The sequence below is a fragment of the Hirundo rustica genome, chromosome 6, assembly GCF_015227805.2.
Source record: "Hirundo rustica isolate bHirRus1 chromosome 6, bHirRus1.pri.v3, whole genome shotgun sequence".
NCBI lineage: Eukaryota > Metazoa > Chordata > Aves > Passeriformes > Hirundinidae > Hirundo > Hirundo rustica.
The window spans coordinates 26,907,425-26,922,127 of record NC_053455.1 but is presented as its reverse complement, the minus strand read 5'-3'; the positions used below and the strand labels follow the sequence as shown (position 1 = coordinate 26,922,127).

The window sequence follows — 14,703 nt, the reverse complement described above, 5'->3', positions numbered from 1 at the left end:
AAGCATTTTTCATCTTCCCACTATTTTTAATTCCCAAATGCTTCAGAATGGTTAGCTAATCTACAGGGTACTGCGAAAAGAGGCAGGTCAGTGATGAACCCTTCTCTAGATGTTAGGCAGTGAAACACGGGAATTGTTTTTTGTTTCATTATTCCATGTATTCTGTATATGAAAATTAATATTCAAAAAAAGTACCATTTTTTGTGTATTTCAGGATCGTCTTGACTCTTTAACTGAAGTTGATGATTCTGGACAGTTAACCATCAAATGTTCTCAAAATTACTTGTCCCTGGATTGTGGTATTACTGCATTTGAACTATCTGACTACAGTCCTAGTGAGGATTTGCTTGGTGCTCTGGATGATATGACTTCCAGTCAAGGGAAAGCAAAATCATTTGAATCCTGGAACTACAGTGAGATGGATAAGGAATTTCCAGGACTTATCAGAAGTGTGGGTTTACTTGCAGTAGCAACAGAGTCCATTGCTTCCCAGTGCAATGAAGCATTGAAGGAGAAAGAAAATCATGTACCTCTTTCAGCAGAAGATGGAGAAGAAAGCAAAGACGAGAAAGCATCACATGATCTGTCACTAGCATCTCCTTCTGGAAATTCCTCTCTTTCTAAAGGACCTTTCTCTGAAAATGATGTTTTACCTACTGATAGCAAAGCAGTTTCCACAGCAAAGAATCAAGAGTGCAATCTTCCACAGCACACTGGTGAAAATATCAAACACTCTCACTGTGAAAATTCAACACCTAAGAGGTCCATAAGAGACTGTTTTAACTATAATGAAGACTCTCCTACACAGCCTACCTTGCCAAAAAGAGGGCTATTTCTAAAAGACGATGTGTTTAAAGATTATATGGAAGCCAATGATTTAAAAAGACAAATCTCTCAAATTGTTAAAAATGAAATGAGTAGAAGTACACCCTCATTGTTAGATCCACCGGACAGGTCCAAACTTTGCCTAGCTTTACAGCTGCCCTATGCTAACAGTCCATCTGCAGTTAGTCAGTCATATGATTGCTTAAATACAATAAGTGATAAAAATCTCGAGTACACAATAAATAATCACTTAAAAGACAGTCCCATAATTCTAGGAAAGTCTACTTTCTACACCTGTAAAGAAAATCCAAAGCACAAGAAGTCTCATGATTCTCCAGAGAAAGTGAAAACTGACAGAACACCTGGAAGTATGTGTAAAACAGCTCCATCAACCCAAATCAAAAAAAGAGAGTGTTCTTCTCTACAGAATGGAATTACTTCTCATAGCTCTAAGTCTCCGGAGGAGACAGAAACAGATTCTTCTGCATCATCAGATTGTTGTAACCAGAGAGATCCAAATGGGCAACCACAAGGTAAAACTGAGCCCTTCAGTTCACCAACGCATAGCCAGAAGAGTGCTTCTTCTGCTGGTTCTGAGCTTTCTAACTCGTCCCCTCTTCTACTAAGAAAGAAAAATAAAAGCTTATCCTCAACACCACACTATACTCAAAAAACCAGTAAGGATAGTGAGGTGTGGTATGGATCTGATGAATATTTAGCACTTCCTTCACATCTCAAACAGACTGAAGCATTAGCTTTAAAACTAGAAAATCTGACAAAGTTGCTGCCCCAAAAGCCCAGAAGAGAAACCATTCAAAACATTGATGACTGGGAGCTGTCAGAAATGAACTCAGATTCAGAAATGTATCCGACATACCAGACAAAAAAGCACAAAAAAAGGGGTAGAATTTCACCAAGCTCTTCAAGTGATATAGTATCCTCCTTAGGTGACAGTATTGAATCTGGGCCTCTCAGCGATATTCTCTCTGATGAAGATCTTTGTATGCCTGTATCTTGCATTAAAAAATACATTGAAGAAAAGTCAGAAAGGACTGCTGCCACTCAGCCCATTGGGAATGAGACTTCTTCAAATAAATCAGCTTTAATTCATCAACTGATGGAAGATATACAACATCAAGAGAACTATGAAACCATATGGGAAAAAATTGAGGTAAGGCAATAATCCTATATTCTTTTGCTGTGTTCTCAAGAAGCCTATATGTGGAGATGGAGATGCTGGCAGGGATAGGGTTGCTTTTTTGTTTTCTTCTAATGCTGAAAATCATCTCATCTAGTGATTGCTGGAAGTAGAGAAGAGTAGTAATTGTTGTAATTATAACGGACAGAATTATCTACAAGGATAATTCAGGATTTGTCTATATTATTTTACTAGCATCAATGTCTTTAAACTTGGTAAAACATTATTTTACCAACAGCACTTCTCTTTGCCAAGATTAGGTACATGGCAAACCTATGTAGGAAGGGTAAAAGAAACATTAGAGAGTCAGGGATCTTTACTGTATTTGAATGAAGTTATACTTGATATTATCTGCCTATTTTGTTCATTAAAAAGATTTGCTTTGGTCCCAGAATAGGAATCTTGATTCCTGTCAAATTAAGTATAATAGCAACATTTCTTTTTAATTACTTCTCTTCCCTTGCAGTGATTATTTTCCCTCCTGTGTTGGTGGAAGCATCGTGCTTTTTTTATTAACTTAAATAATCCTTCTTAAAAAATAGCAATGTATTAGTGCAATATGCTAGAACAATAATTATGTACTATTCCATTAAACTTCAGATAAGATGGGACTTAATTGAGAAGTCTTTTTGGGAAAAAAAGATAAATTTTGGAAAGGGAAGTGAATTTGAATGAATAATCAAATAAAGACCTAGCCATCTCAGTAATATAATTCTTAGATTACCTTCACAACGTTTGTTTCAGTTTTCTGATGCCTTTGTCTTCCTGGTCATTGCAGAGAACTTTTCACCTCAGAACATTTTATATCCATCCTCAATGGCATTTAAGTTTTCAAAAAAGAAAGCCCCATCTCTATTAGATTTCAGAATGCTTTAAAATTCGTAACACATGCATTAAAGGGTGATGTTGTCATCTAAATGCTAAATCTGATATCTGCAATATCTTCTGTGTTAGCAGGTTGTGTATGAGCTGAGAAAAAGGACTAGTTTTATATGGCCAGAAAGTCCTTCTTACCAAGCACAATTTCTGTATTTTTGAAGGCATGGGAAGTACTGTGACTAGTTGGGAAATAGTTGAGCTAGAGATATTTGAATATGAAGTCGGGGTAGAAAATAAAGAAAGACAAATTTCTTCTTAGACAAATGAGGGTGCAGCAGCTGTCAGCTCTAAAGGGCAGTGCTTAATGATGCAAACTGCTCCCTCTGTCTTCATGGGTGGGGCTCATCTTTCACACTTTGATGAAAGAACTATCTTAGTAAGTGCAAATTGTTTCTGTCCTTGCGCCTGTGTAGTATCGAAAATTAGTCCAGTTGAAGCTGACTGATACAGAGCCCTTCATTCTGTGAAAGCAACAAAGCCCATCAAAACTGTTCGTGAATATATAAGATGCTCTTTGAAATGACACTGCAAGAGCCTGTTTAAGAATGGAATTGTTGAGTGTCTAAGGCACCAGTGCCTCCCGCTAGATGCTGACTTCTTTTTGGCAAGAAAAAGGTGGCAGAGAAACTTCTTCTTTCATACTAGCAAATCATCATATTTATTTCTATCAAACTTTTTGAAAAGGTAATTCTCTTTGGAGGGGCCATTTGTCTTTGTGTGATTCCTTGCAGCTGCAGTTCAATCCTACCAGAATGGAGGAGTAAGAATCAGCTGGGACAACTGGCTGCAGCTGTAAACACCCTCTTCCTCTCCATCCTTTCCTCACCTCCTCTGGAGAGTGGATTGAGCTTGTGACACCAATTAAAAGTAGTTAGCTGTTCTATGGCCAGAGTAAACCCTTCTAGCTAGTGACTCCAGCTGCTGCTCTTGTCTTTGAGGAACTTGACTGCTGCTGACACTGCACTTTCTAAAATTTCTCAGCGTTTCTGGTTGTGATAAATGTTTGGAAAATGTTAATGTGGAGTTTGAAAATAACCTTATGGAGTATGTTTGGGTGACAGTAAGAGAAGGTCTTTAAACAGAAAGAAGAGCAAATGCAAAGAGGACTGCTAGGAAGAGAGAGTTCAGTATTCTATGAACTTAAAAGCAGCACATAAGTAAGTTTCATATTCCACTAAATGTGCTTCCTGAGTAGTGAATGAAAACAATCAGGTGAACATTTTTGAAATACTTAAGAAAAAATTATACTATTTTAAAGAAATATGAGTTTTCCCCAAGCTGCTTGTTTACCCAGGTTTTTCTATTGTTGTGAGTTATTAAATCTTCTGCTTGTAAGCCTAGTTAAAAACCAATTTACCAGTTTTTCAAAAGCTCTAACCAAGGCAAATCCTGCCTCAGTGACAATATAATGCCTTGCTGAGATACTTTAATTTGGCACAAGTAATAAGAAAAGAGAAAATCCCTCCCTTATGTGATGCTATGAAATAAATGAACAAAAATTAATCTAAGTAAAAATACCATATCTGTATCGCAGTTAAGTTCTTTCTTTTACTAGATCTCCTGTTTCATAATTCCCCAAAATAAGAATCAAAAATGTGTCATTGCTTTTTTTCAGTTATTGCAAATTGGCTCTCCTGTTACTTCTGTTATCTAAGAAGATGTATCCCACTCAAAAAGGAGTTTCCTAATTTCACAAACATATCTTAGCAATAATTCAATACTGCTTTTTTTAGCAGCAGTTCTGTGCTGAAGAAGTCAGATCTGAAAGGCGAATTTCATTTTAAGGACAGAAGAATCAGGTTTATTTCCATTAGTAATCCAGTTGCACTATTGCACGCACCTAGCATAATTTATTTTATTTATTAGGATTATAAAAAAAACTAAAGTAACTTAGTCTTTCATTTGGGGATTATGACAATTTAGGAAAAAACTGTCAGCCTCAAAATCTTTGAAAGTAATTTTAGCTAGGTCATAGGAAAAACACAGAAATTCTGTTATTTCATTATGATTATTATGGGAACAATTTTGAATTAGTATAAATATGGTAATATCTTCATAGAAAGCAATTTGTTGAAAATATGCTAAAGGATTTATTAGAATTTTTAATAATTTCTTAGTGATAAAAATGATAGTCATGGGCAGAAACTGATAAATTTTGATTTTTCACACTTGCCAGTTATGTTGATGTCCTTGCATAGGCATTACCATGCTGTTAATATTCCTCTGTCTTCAGACAGAACTTTGCTGGACTGTACCATTTCCTGTTACCTAGGGCCACTTTTCCTGTTTTGCAATAAATAATGCATAATCTTGTCACATTTTGTCTTGCACTGCAGCTAACCCTTTGGCACAAGTTTCTTGCACCCTTAGTAAATGGGCACCTTCATCCTGGGGTAAAAAAAGTATGTGGCTGTTTCTTCTATGTTTCAGAAATTGCTTTTTGGAGTTAAATGTGAAAATGAGCAATAGCAAATTCTGAAAGTTCCTCTCATTGTTTTAGTTTAGCTTCTAGGAACTGCCCCAAATGAAATTTTAGAATGCAGATTAACCTCTATTGTTTCCGTTACCCTAGCTAAAAGGGGAACAGATATAACAGCAGCATTCTCACAGATAACGTCAATAGAGTTCTTTGCTATAAGAATTTGACTGATTGCCACTTCTCATATGTAGCACTAGGACTTCAGAGTATCAGTTTCAGAATGCTCCGTGGTTTGCCTTCTGTGAGAAAGCTAAGTTTTCCTTAAAATCTTATTCAAAATTGGGCTTTCCCCCCATTTTTATGTACAAACTCAAAAATTGGTAGCAAAAAATTATTTTGGACTGATCTAATGGCAACATATTTTCAATAATTTTATGTGAATAAAATATAATAACGATAAAGTAACTTTGTTCAGGCAGTTTTATCTCTTTCTCCAGAAATTGATACTAGATTGACTATACTGATACCCTTGTGTTGTGATATGTGGTCATTGATACTCCCATCCACTTGTTTTTTGAGGGCACTATTAAAAAGGTTAGAAATGTAACCATTTGCAAACCCCTTCATTTATGGGAAGATGTGTTTGCCTTGTAGGCCTCAGGGTTAATTGTATGGAGCAAATTGCTCATTACTTGTTGCTGTTATATATAGATTTATAACTTATTTTATCACAGGTTCCATTTCTGCAAGAGGCAGCTGAATTTCCTCTGCAAGAAGCAATTTGATATCTATTGATTCCATATTTTCAGTTCATCACATTTCATAAACTTGTCCTGAACTCCACTGGCTCTATATTTTGTCTGTGTAGCCCAGTCAGTCTTGACTACCTGCCTTCTTGATGTGATGAGATAAAATAATGCTGCTCTACGAGTTTTTCAGCTGTCATTTACAGCAAGCCCCAGGGGTCCTACAGCAAAGAGAGAGGCATAAAAATTTTACTGTCTTCCAGGATCCAGGCAGGGAACCCCTCACCCTTCTGTAACCATTCATCCCAGCTAAACCCAGGAAGCCCCAGGACAAGAGAGATCTCTAAGACCTTTCATAAATTGGAGTAATGGGAATAACTTTCCTGTTAAGGAGGAGCTGAGGGTCAGTGTAGCCTACAGAGGAGTCTGCAATATCATATCTAAACTTGTTACTGTGACAAATAGATGGTCTGTTGGGGTGGGAAAGATTTGCATTTTTAGAGAAAAGTCACAGAAGGTAACTAAATGGTAGACTTCTGTAAGTGCTTAATGGACTTGGTAGAGTAAGTTTGTGTTGGATATGTGGCTGGAAGTCCATTTGAATAGAGGAGAGCCAGTTTGTTAGAAAATGGTTGGAGAGCTGACACAAAGGGGAAATAATTTGTGTGGTTTGAAAGGGGACAGAGTTGCTTCTGGACAGAGAGTGGACTGAAAACACACCAGTATAGCTAAGGTAGAAGCTGGATTGCTTTAGGGGAAGTTTACTTGTGTTTGGAGGTGATTTTCATCATTAGAGGGAGAAGCTTGCACAGAGGTCAAATGCAGTTTGAGCTGTGGGGTTAAGGTAGTAAAAAACTAATAGGAACAGGTAACGCTGATGAAGCTTGGTGACAAAAACATGGAATTGAAATCAGTACTGTCAGAACAGGAGGAAAAAAGCAAACATAATTAATTGGCACAGACCTGACTTTTTTGAATTACCAGAAAAAGGATTTTTAAAATTTTGTAGTGCTCACCTTGTATCTCTTGCTTTCAATAACAGTGCTTCTAATATTTGTTCTTTTAAAATAAATGGATTTCATAATTTTCCTAACAGATAGTGTGCTTGTCAAAATTTGTTTATTTCTGAATCTTACTTACACTGCTTCATGCAATTTAGATTGAAATACTTCTTTTGGTTGATGACCAGTTTATAAAAAACAGCAAGTGAAAGAGGTATCAGATCCAGAAATTCCTTGGCAGCTCTGCAGTTTTCTCAGCAGTCTTGCTGCTTGGTGCAGCATAATTGAAAATGTCACTTCACATTTTGTACTGAGAGACAAATTTGTGCTCTGCTGTTTTGAGTCTGATGATGTTCTCCTGCTTCAGAAGCCCACCCCTCAGCTTTCAAGTTGGTCAAACCATTGTTAAGCAATAATGGAATACATATGGAACTCTCACTTTTAGGCAGACAAATAGAGCTTTACTAGAAGATATTGAAATACAGTGAGCCTCCAAACAGTGTTCCCCCCAAACACTTAGTTCCTAACGGTGAATTTGCTTGAATTTTAAACAGCTCCTCCAAGTACATTCACTTTTCTTTGGTATTTGCTTTACCAGAAATAGTTTGAGAGAGTTTGAAACCAGCAATTTTTTTTTCCAGAAAAATGGCAGCTTCTATCTAAGCAGTGTGAATTCTGCATTTTTAAATCTACAACTGACTGCAGAAATTATGGTTCCTTAATGAAACACATCTACTGTAAAGCATATGCTTGTTCAGAATGTTTTGAATTTCCAATGTAAAGACCTCAGAATGATTTGGCAGTGAGTCATTTTGGATCAAGGAATTTTTACATTCAGGATTTGGCAAGTCATTACAAATAAATTTTGGTGGGGGAAGGGAAGGGAGGGGAAGAGAGAGGGAGAGAAAGAAATAGAGATATGGTTCCAAATAGTTTTAGTGTCATTGCTTTGAGGGTATGTCTTCACTAGCATTTAGAACTGGTGGTAGGGGGCATGTGTACATCCAATATTTGGCTCGCATCTGACGTGAGAACTTTGGCTGCAAAAAGCCTCACAATTCTGTCCTTTTGTGTACAGAGTTAGATACCACAGGGATGGCTATGAACAGCTTAGATGAACTAAGGAGCTGTTGTTTCTGCATATATGTTTGTGAGCCCTCCATTTCCATTCCTATGCAATCCCTCAGATCAGCTTTATGTGACCACTGGATTTATGACCTAGAGCCATGTCTTAATCATCTGTACCACAGCATAGCTACAAACTAGAATCAGAGCCATCCACATTATTTATTTGTGAACTGGAAACTTTCTTGATATTGGTTGAGGATCTCTGGATGTCTGCTGTTAGGCTAAAGGGTGTAAAAGAGTTGGAGGTAGAGAGACGGAAGAGTAAGACTGCAAGAGGTTGACTTCTAGCTCTCACTGTAGCTAAGGATAGGCAGAAAGGTGAGCAGTGGGTGCCAAGTGACTTAGCTGGTTAGCCAACAGAGGCTCAGATTCAACAGGGACACAGCTGTAATTTGGACAATGAATCACTGGTGACTTCAAGGTGATTTATGATATACTTGTTTCTATCAGTGCAGAGATGCTCTGCTGTCTGTGATTGTTTGGTGCATTAGTTTTCTCATGAAGGCAGAGAAAGACACTTAGAAACCACCGAGGCAGGTTTGGAAGCTTTCAAACACAGAGTGAAACTGCTATTGGGAATTTACTTCCCAATAAATACTTCACAATAGTGTGAGTGTGGTGGTTTAAGAAGGATCTTTTCTTATTTAGGATTAAATCATCTGTAACTGCTGTCTTATGGGTGCTGGGGAGAAGGTTGGTTCATTGTGAAGAGTTTGAGATAACTTCAGATCTGTCTTGTTAAGTCCTTACTGTATTCATATTAGGGCTTCTTGAAGTGACTCCATTATTAAAGAGAAAACTATAACATTTGAAATTATGGTTACTAATATTCCCTTAAAAATGTTAAATACAAAGGGAGAGAGAAAAATGCTCACTGCCTTTTACATTCATAGGGATATGCTTTTCACAATGTTTTAAGATCTAGCTGTTCTGTTACATAATATACTTAGTCTCTGGGCTACTCATGTTTTATGTATCTTCTGTGAGGAAGTACAGGCTATTCCAGAAAGATACAGTATACCAAAATCACCATGCTTGATTCTAAATATTTAATTTTTTAAATAATACATTGCTACTAACTTTCACCTAAATCAAATTCTAGTCTATCTATTGTTAACACATCATCGGCCTAAAATATGTACATGCTAGAGATGAGTCACAGCAAGACAAATGAGCAAGGGTCTTGAGAGGATTAACCTGAGAGGAAAGATCAAATCCACTTATATAAGATTATTGCATAACTTCTCAAAATCTCTTCATATCTTTTTCTTCTTGTGTGTCTTTATATATTTTGACAGCATCTAGTTTTCTTTCTTTCATCATTTCCAGCATCTTATGACCAGGAAAGAACCATTAAATCATGCTGACTCTCAAATCATAGTTGTCATCATTAGGTATCAGAATGAATATAATTTGTGGTAAATATGGTCAGAAAACTTTTTGGAGGCTTGTTTCAGACTGTCTGTCTGCTTATGCAATTTTCCTTTATTTATTTAGAAAGTAACCAAAAGGGCAAAAAATTGTTTTCTTGTCTTTGCTTCAGGTTTTGGAGCAGAGATGTTAAACCTCACAAACAGCTGATATATTCTTCTTGTATCAAAATGGAGTTGCAGTTGAATTTTCCTAAATTGTTAGTAAAGACTTATTTTGATCATTGACTTACATTCAGGTCAAGTAAGGTTTTCCCAAGTGAGAGCCAGATTTGCTTCTTGTTTCCTTTTGGCCAGTGTTTGGAGCCTCTCCAGGCTAAACTGGGAGAACAACCAAGCAGACAGATTTTGGTAGCAGACAGTGTAGATGTTCAAGTCACAGTAACTTAATATTACTAAGTGCTTTTTGTCTGCTGATGCCAGCGTGTGACTACATGAATGTTTCCCCACTGGGCTATATATAACTAAAGACACCCAGGGTGATCATTAGCTGCAAGAGAACTATAGAAGCTAGACTAAAAATGTCTCAGGTAAGTCCAGGGTCATGTATTGCAGTGCAAATCTCTTGCAGCTTTGTTGAGGTAGAGAAAATCAGGGGGAAAAAAGTAAATGTGTTAAAAACAGAAAAGATTCTGCAATTAAAAATAGAGAAGACGAAACAAGTCCCAAGATTGTTTTTAAATTTTGTTCTGTAAATATGTCCAAAGCTGGGGATTAAAAAAAAAAAAAAAAAAAAAAAAAAAAAAGGTCAGAATTAAGGTCTAAAGAGGGTATAGAAGAAGGCCTCGTAGAGACCACTAAAAAAAAAGAAGCTATCTGAAATGGAAAATTGATGAATTAGGAAGCAAATGAAAAGAAGTTAATGGAGGAACTAATAGTGACAGGATTTCTTTGGAGACTGCAGGTGAACAGGAACCGAGAGCATAACAGGAGGCTAAATGAGGAAACCAGAGGAATAATAATGGAATAAAGAGATGAGGTGGTGAATCTTAATCTCTCCTTACTGTTGCCGTATTTAGCAAAGAGTGGCAATCACCATTTCCTCTTTTTTAAATTCAGAAATCTTAACTGCAAAACAAGTTCATGGGTCAAAGAATTACAATATCTCTTGTGAGGTGCCAGACTTAACCTCTTCTAACCAATTAGCCTTAAAAAATAGGAAATGCTGAATTAGACGTTCTAATTTTGAGGAGAAATGGTGGTCATGATATCTTAGGTCATGTCAGTGATACAGCAGAGTTCAATATATTTAGCACTTGCTCACAAGCAAACAGCATTTGTTCTATTTTAGTAAAAAGTGATCTTTTCGTGCGTTTTCGAAAACTTTTCAGACGTGGTGATATATTGCCCTCTTGAGGCCACAACTGGTTACTGCACTTGTTTAACGGCTATTTTATTCCCCTCTCAAATGAATGAGCTGCCCACAACCTTACAAACGGGTTTGTTAGAAATAAGGAGAATAAAGAAATCATAAGCTAGAACATTTCCTCCTTGTTACTATAATTTTTGATCTAGTTTAGTCTCAAAGAAATTTTTTGCTATGTATTTTATCCTAACAAATTTAATGTTGAAATAGAGAACTAGAGTAATATTAGCTAAATAAATAGTGTTTGCCCTGGCTTTGCAACCATCGGGTCAAGAATATAGTGGCTTTCTTTCTTTATCTGTCACTTACTGGTTAACTTACTAAAAATTTTATGTAAAAGTAATGAACATAACTTTTATTCAAAAAGCACTGAAAATCCCATGGAATTAATTTTGTGTTATGGTGTAAGGGTATAAAATCTGGTTAATTTCATTACTTTAATGTGATTTATTCTCTGTTTGGAAAAACAGAGAATTTTTTTGAACTTCACAAAGCATTGTTTAATTGACATCATTCCACTCAGACTTCAGGCTACTGGTGCAACATGGTGTGTGTATATCGTGTGTACCTTTCAAGGAATTAAATGCTTGCGGAATGAAGTTCATTTCTAGCAACTATGAGATCAAAGAGGAAAGAAATGTTTGGACCAGTCAGGGGAACTGCCAGCATGGTGCAAATTGAGTGTCCTCCAGTGCCCAACGCAAGTGCAAGGTAGCAGCTGACCATCAGCTGGAAATAGCAGCTGCACAAGGGCGTTCCACCCCCAGTCCACTCTCCAAAGCACAAACACTCAGGGTATGCAAACCAAGGAATGATGGTCATCCATAACTGCCTATTTTTCAGAGCAGAATAAAGCTTTATATTAATCTATTACATAAAGAACATAATATGGAAAAAGTTGTAAATACAGATTAGTTTGTCTTTTGGATGAAGTACATCTCATAGTCAATATATATACTCACTGTAAAAAATTCTGAAAATAAATTATGTTGTCAACACAACATTTACAATATTACATGAAGAGGAAATGCAGTACTTCCAAGTACCCTTACATCACTATAAGTTGCTTCAACATCCATAGCTGTATTGGCAGCACTATCAGACAAAGTGCATCAGACTAAGTCCTAAATTTTCTGAAAATTAAGATCTTAATTAGACTTCCATTATTCTTAGAGTTTGGATCATGGTTGCTGAGCAACAAACATTTCAAATTGAAAGAAAGGGAACAGTGCTATCAGGAGACTTGATTTTAGGTTACCTGTAGAATAAATAACAAATTTGTACTTTTGAACAAGAGGTCCTGAACTAACTTCTACATTTTCTATTCTAGTTTAGAGTACACACACAAAAAAAGGACTGTGAAGTAGATGTGAATTTACTACAGCTTTGTGCCACTATCCTCTATATATTACATAACAGCTTATTCTGGTGTCTGGCATTTTTACCAAAGGCAGAATTTTATGTAGAAAACACAGAAAGACGTTATTTTAAGAGCAGGGAGTTTCTGTCAGACATGACCAATAAAAAGCATTGCTCATTGTAAACAAATATATTTTCAGAAACTGTATGTCAATACCATTAGTATGATGAACTTTGAAGACCAGATTTGTATGATCCTTCAGAAGTTTGTACATTGCTCAAATCACTCAATATCATGACTTCTGACTGTTCCACTTTCAACTCTCAGAGCTTCTACCTGCCTTTTTTATTGCCAAAGGCCAAAAAGGTCACACTTTCTTTATTTCTTTTTTTTAAACGAACTATAAATAACTAACTTTTTTTTCCTTATATTTCCTCATCTTCCATTTTCCTCCCTCCATATGCCCCATTTCTTTACAGTCTGTTCATTCTGTTTCTGTTTCATTTTTAGGGCTCTTGGCATCCTTAAACTCACGAGTTTCTCATTTCTGCTGTTTATAATATTCTCTCCATAGTTTCAATATTGTTTCCTCAGGAACCTTTATCCGGTCAATCCCAACATTTCACCCAGACCTCGGAATGCTGAATGAGCTGAATGCTAGAAGCATTTTAATACCATATGGCAGTGCTGATTAGAACAGTGAAAAGTATTTTCTTCTTTAGTCAATACCTATGTGCGTGCATAAGCCAGTGGGAGTGACGCTTGTCTGTGTACATGGATGTGGTTTGGATGGTGTCCCTCCCGCTCTTCCCAGTGGCTCAGCAGCACTGGTAGGCAGCATGCACTGCCTCCACCACAGGGCTCATGCCCACTGCCCCACTTTGGAAATAACTGGAACTCAAAGTAATGGGCATGATAACTTAGGAGGCAGATAAGCAAAATTACTGTCTGTCATCCAGACTGTGGATACATATGTAGGATTTTTCCATACCAAGAAGGGTGTGCTCATTTATTTACTCAATCCCTGGGAGTGCTTTTGAGGTACAGCACCCATCTTTTCTCAGTGTGACCTCAGTCCTCACCTGAATGAATGTAGAAGGCCTAGAAGGCCTAAAATCTTGTCTGGCTCTCTTCCTGTTAACTTTACAGGTGGGATGCATGGTCACATCAGCATGAGGAGAGGCCAGCAGCCATTGCCATCAGAGCAGATGGCACCTCTGAAGGTTTACAACCAGCCCATACTGCTGTTCAGTTCATACCAGAGGGTTCTTTAAATGATGGAAGAATCAGATGTTCTTGTCTTTCTGCTTCCTTTTCTCTGCCTGTCCCCCCTGCTCTTCAACCTGTGCAAAGTCACAATGACACTGGCTTTTCCTGTGCTGCTGTATTGTATTCCTATGCACAGCTCTCTTGGTCTTGTGGCTACATGCTTCTCCCCAGCACTGTCCTTCCAGCCCATGGATTTTCTTTCTGTGGTTCTGGGTGTTCACTTATCCTTCAAAAGGCTGGGGGAAATGTTACCAGTGGTGTTGGAAGTTTCTCTGCTAATCTAAGAATTAAAACAGGGTTCTCAGAAAGCATTGGTTTTGTTTTCTCACATCTATCTTTGCTCCACAGTGAATCTGCTGGTACTGAGAGTATCCCTTTTTTAGATCTTGCAAGTTTCAAACAGCACTGAAGGCCTTGTGATAGTACTTTTAAAGAGAAAGTAGATCTTCACCTTGAGCCAAAGGTAAGACAAGGCATAGGGTAAAAAAAGAATTATGTTTGTAGAATCATGGAAAAGTTTAAGTATCTACAGAGATACATTCAAAAGTGATTTTTAATATTCAGGTTACCATAACCTGCTTTTTGTCTAAAAGCAGAAACAAAGTCTACAGTCACATTGGGCAGTGAACTTTCTATTGCACAACTGGATGCACTGTCATCAAATATAGCTGTTTATAGTGGGTTAAAAAGTAGCACTTCACATGTTTCTCTTCAGTTTTCATGCTTTTAAAGCAAATCCTACCTTTATGGTTCTGGCTCTTTTACCTAGAAAGATTTAGGAAATTGAGAAATTAAAAATCTTTTTTGCTATTCCTGCTCTAGCCAGAATGCAGTATAGAAAAATAGCTTGAACTCTAAACTCAGGAAAAGTAATGAGCTAATGCCTATCCTGTGGTTATGGAACAGAAAGTTCCATAACCATATAATTCATGGCCTATTCAACAGATGCCCATTAGGTAAAATGCGTTTAAGGGTGATTTCTGTGTGTGGTAGTTGGACACAAAGCCTAGAGGGTGCACTCATGAAAGATTTGTACAATTTAACAATTTTTGAAAGGTTTAACTAGACAGTACATAGTAGAA

General features: G+C 37.0%; 1 protein-coding gene across 1 annotated transcript in view; it reads left to right on the top strand.

The window, feature by feature from the left end:
* Positions 1–14,703, top strand: part of AKAP6 (A-kinase anchoring protein 6) — a 288,990-nt gene that overhangs the window by 112,190 nt on the left and 162,097 nt on the right. Inside the window, exon 5 of the mRNA XM_040066094.2 lies at positions 215–1,996. Within this exon, the coding sequence (XP_039922028.1) occupies positions 215–1,996 (1,782 nt within the window). The remainder of the gene's footprint in view (positions 1–214; positions 1,997–14,703) is intronic.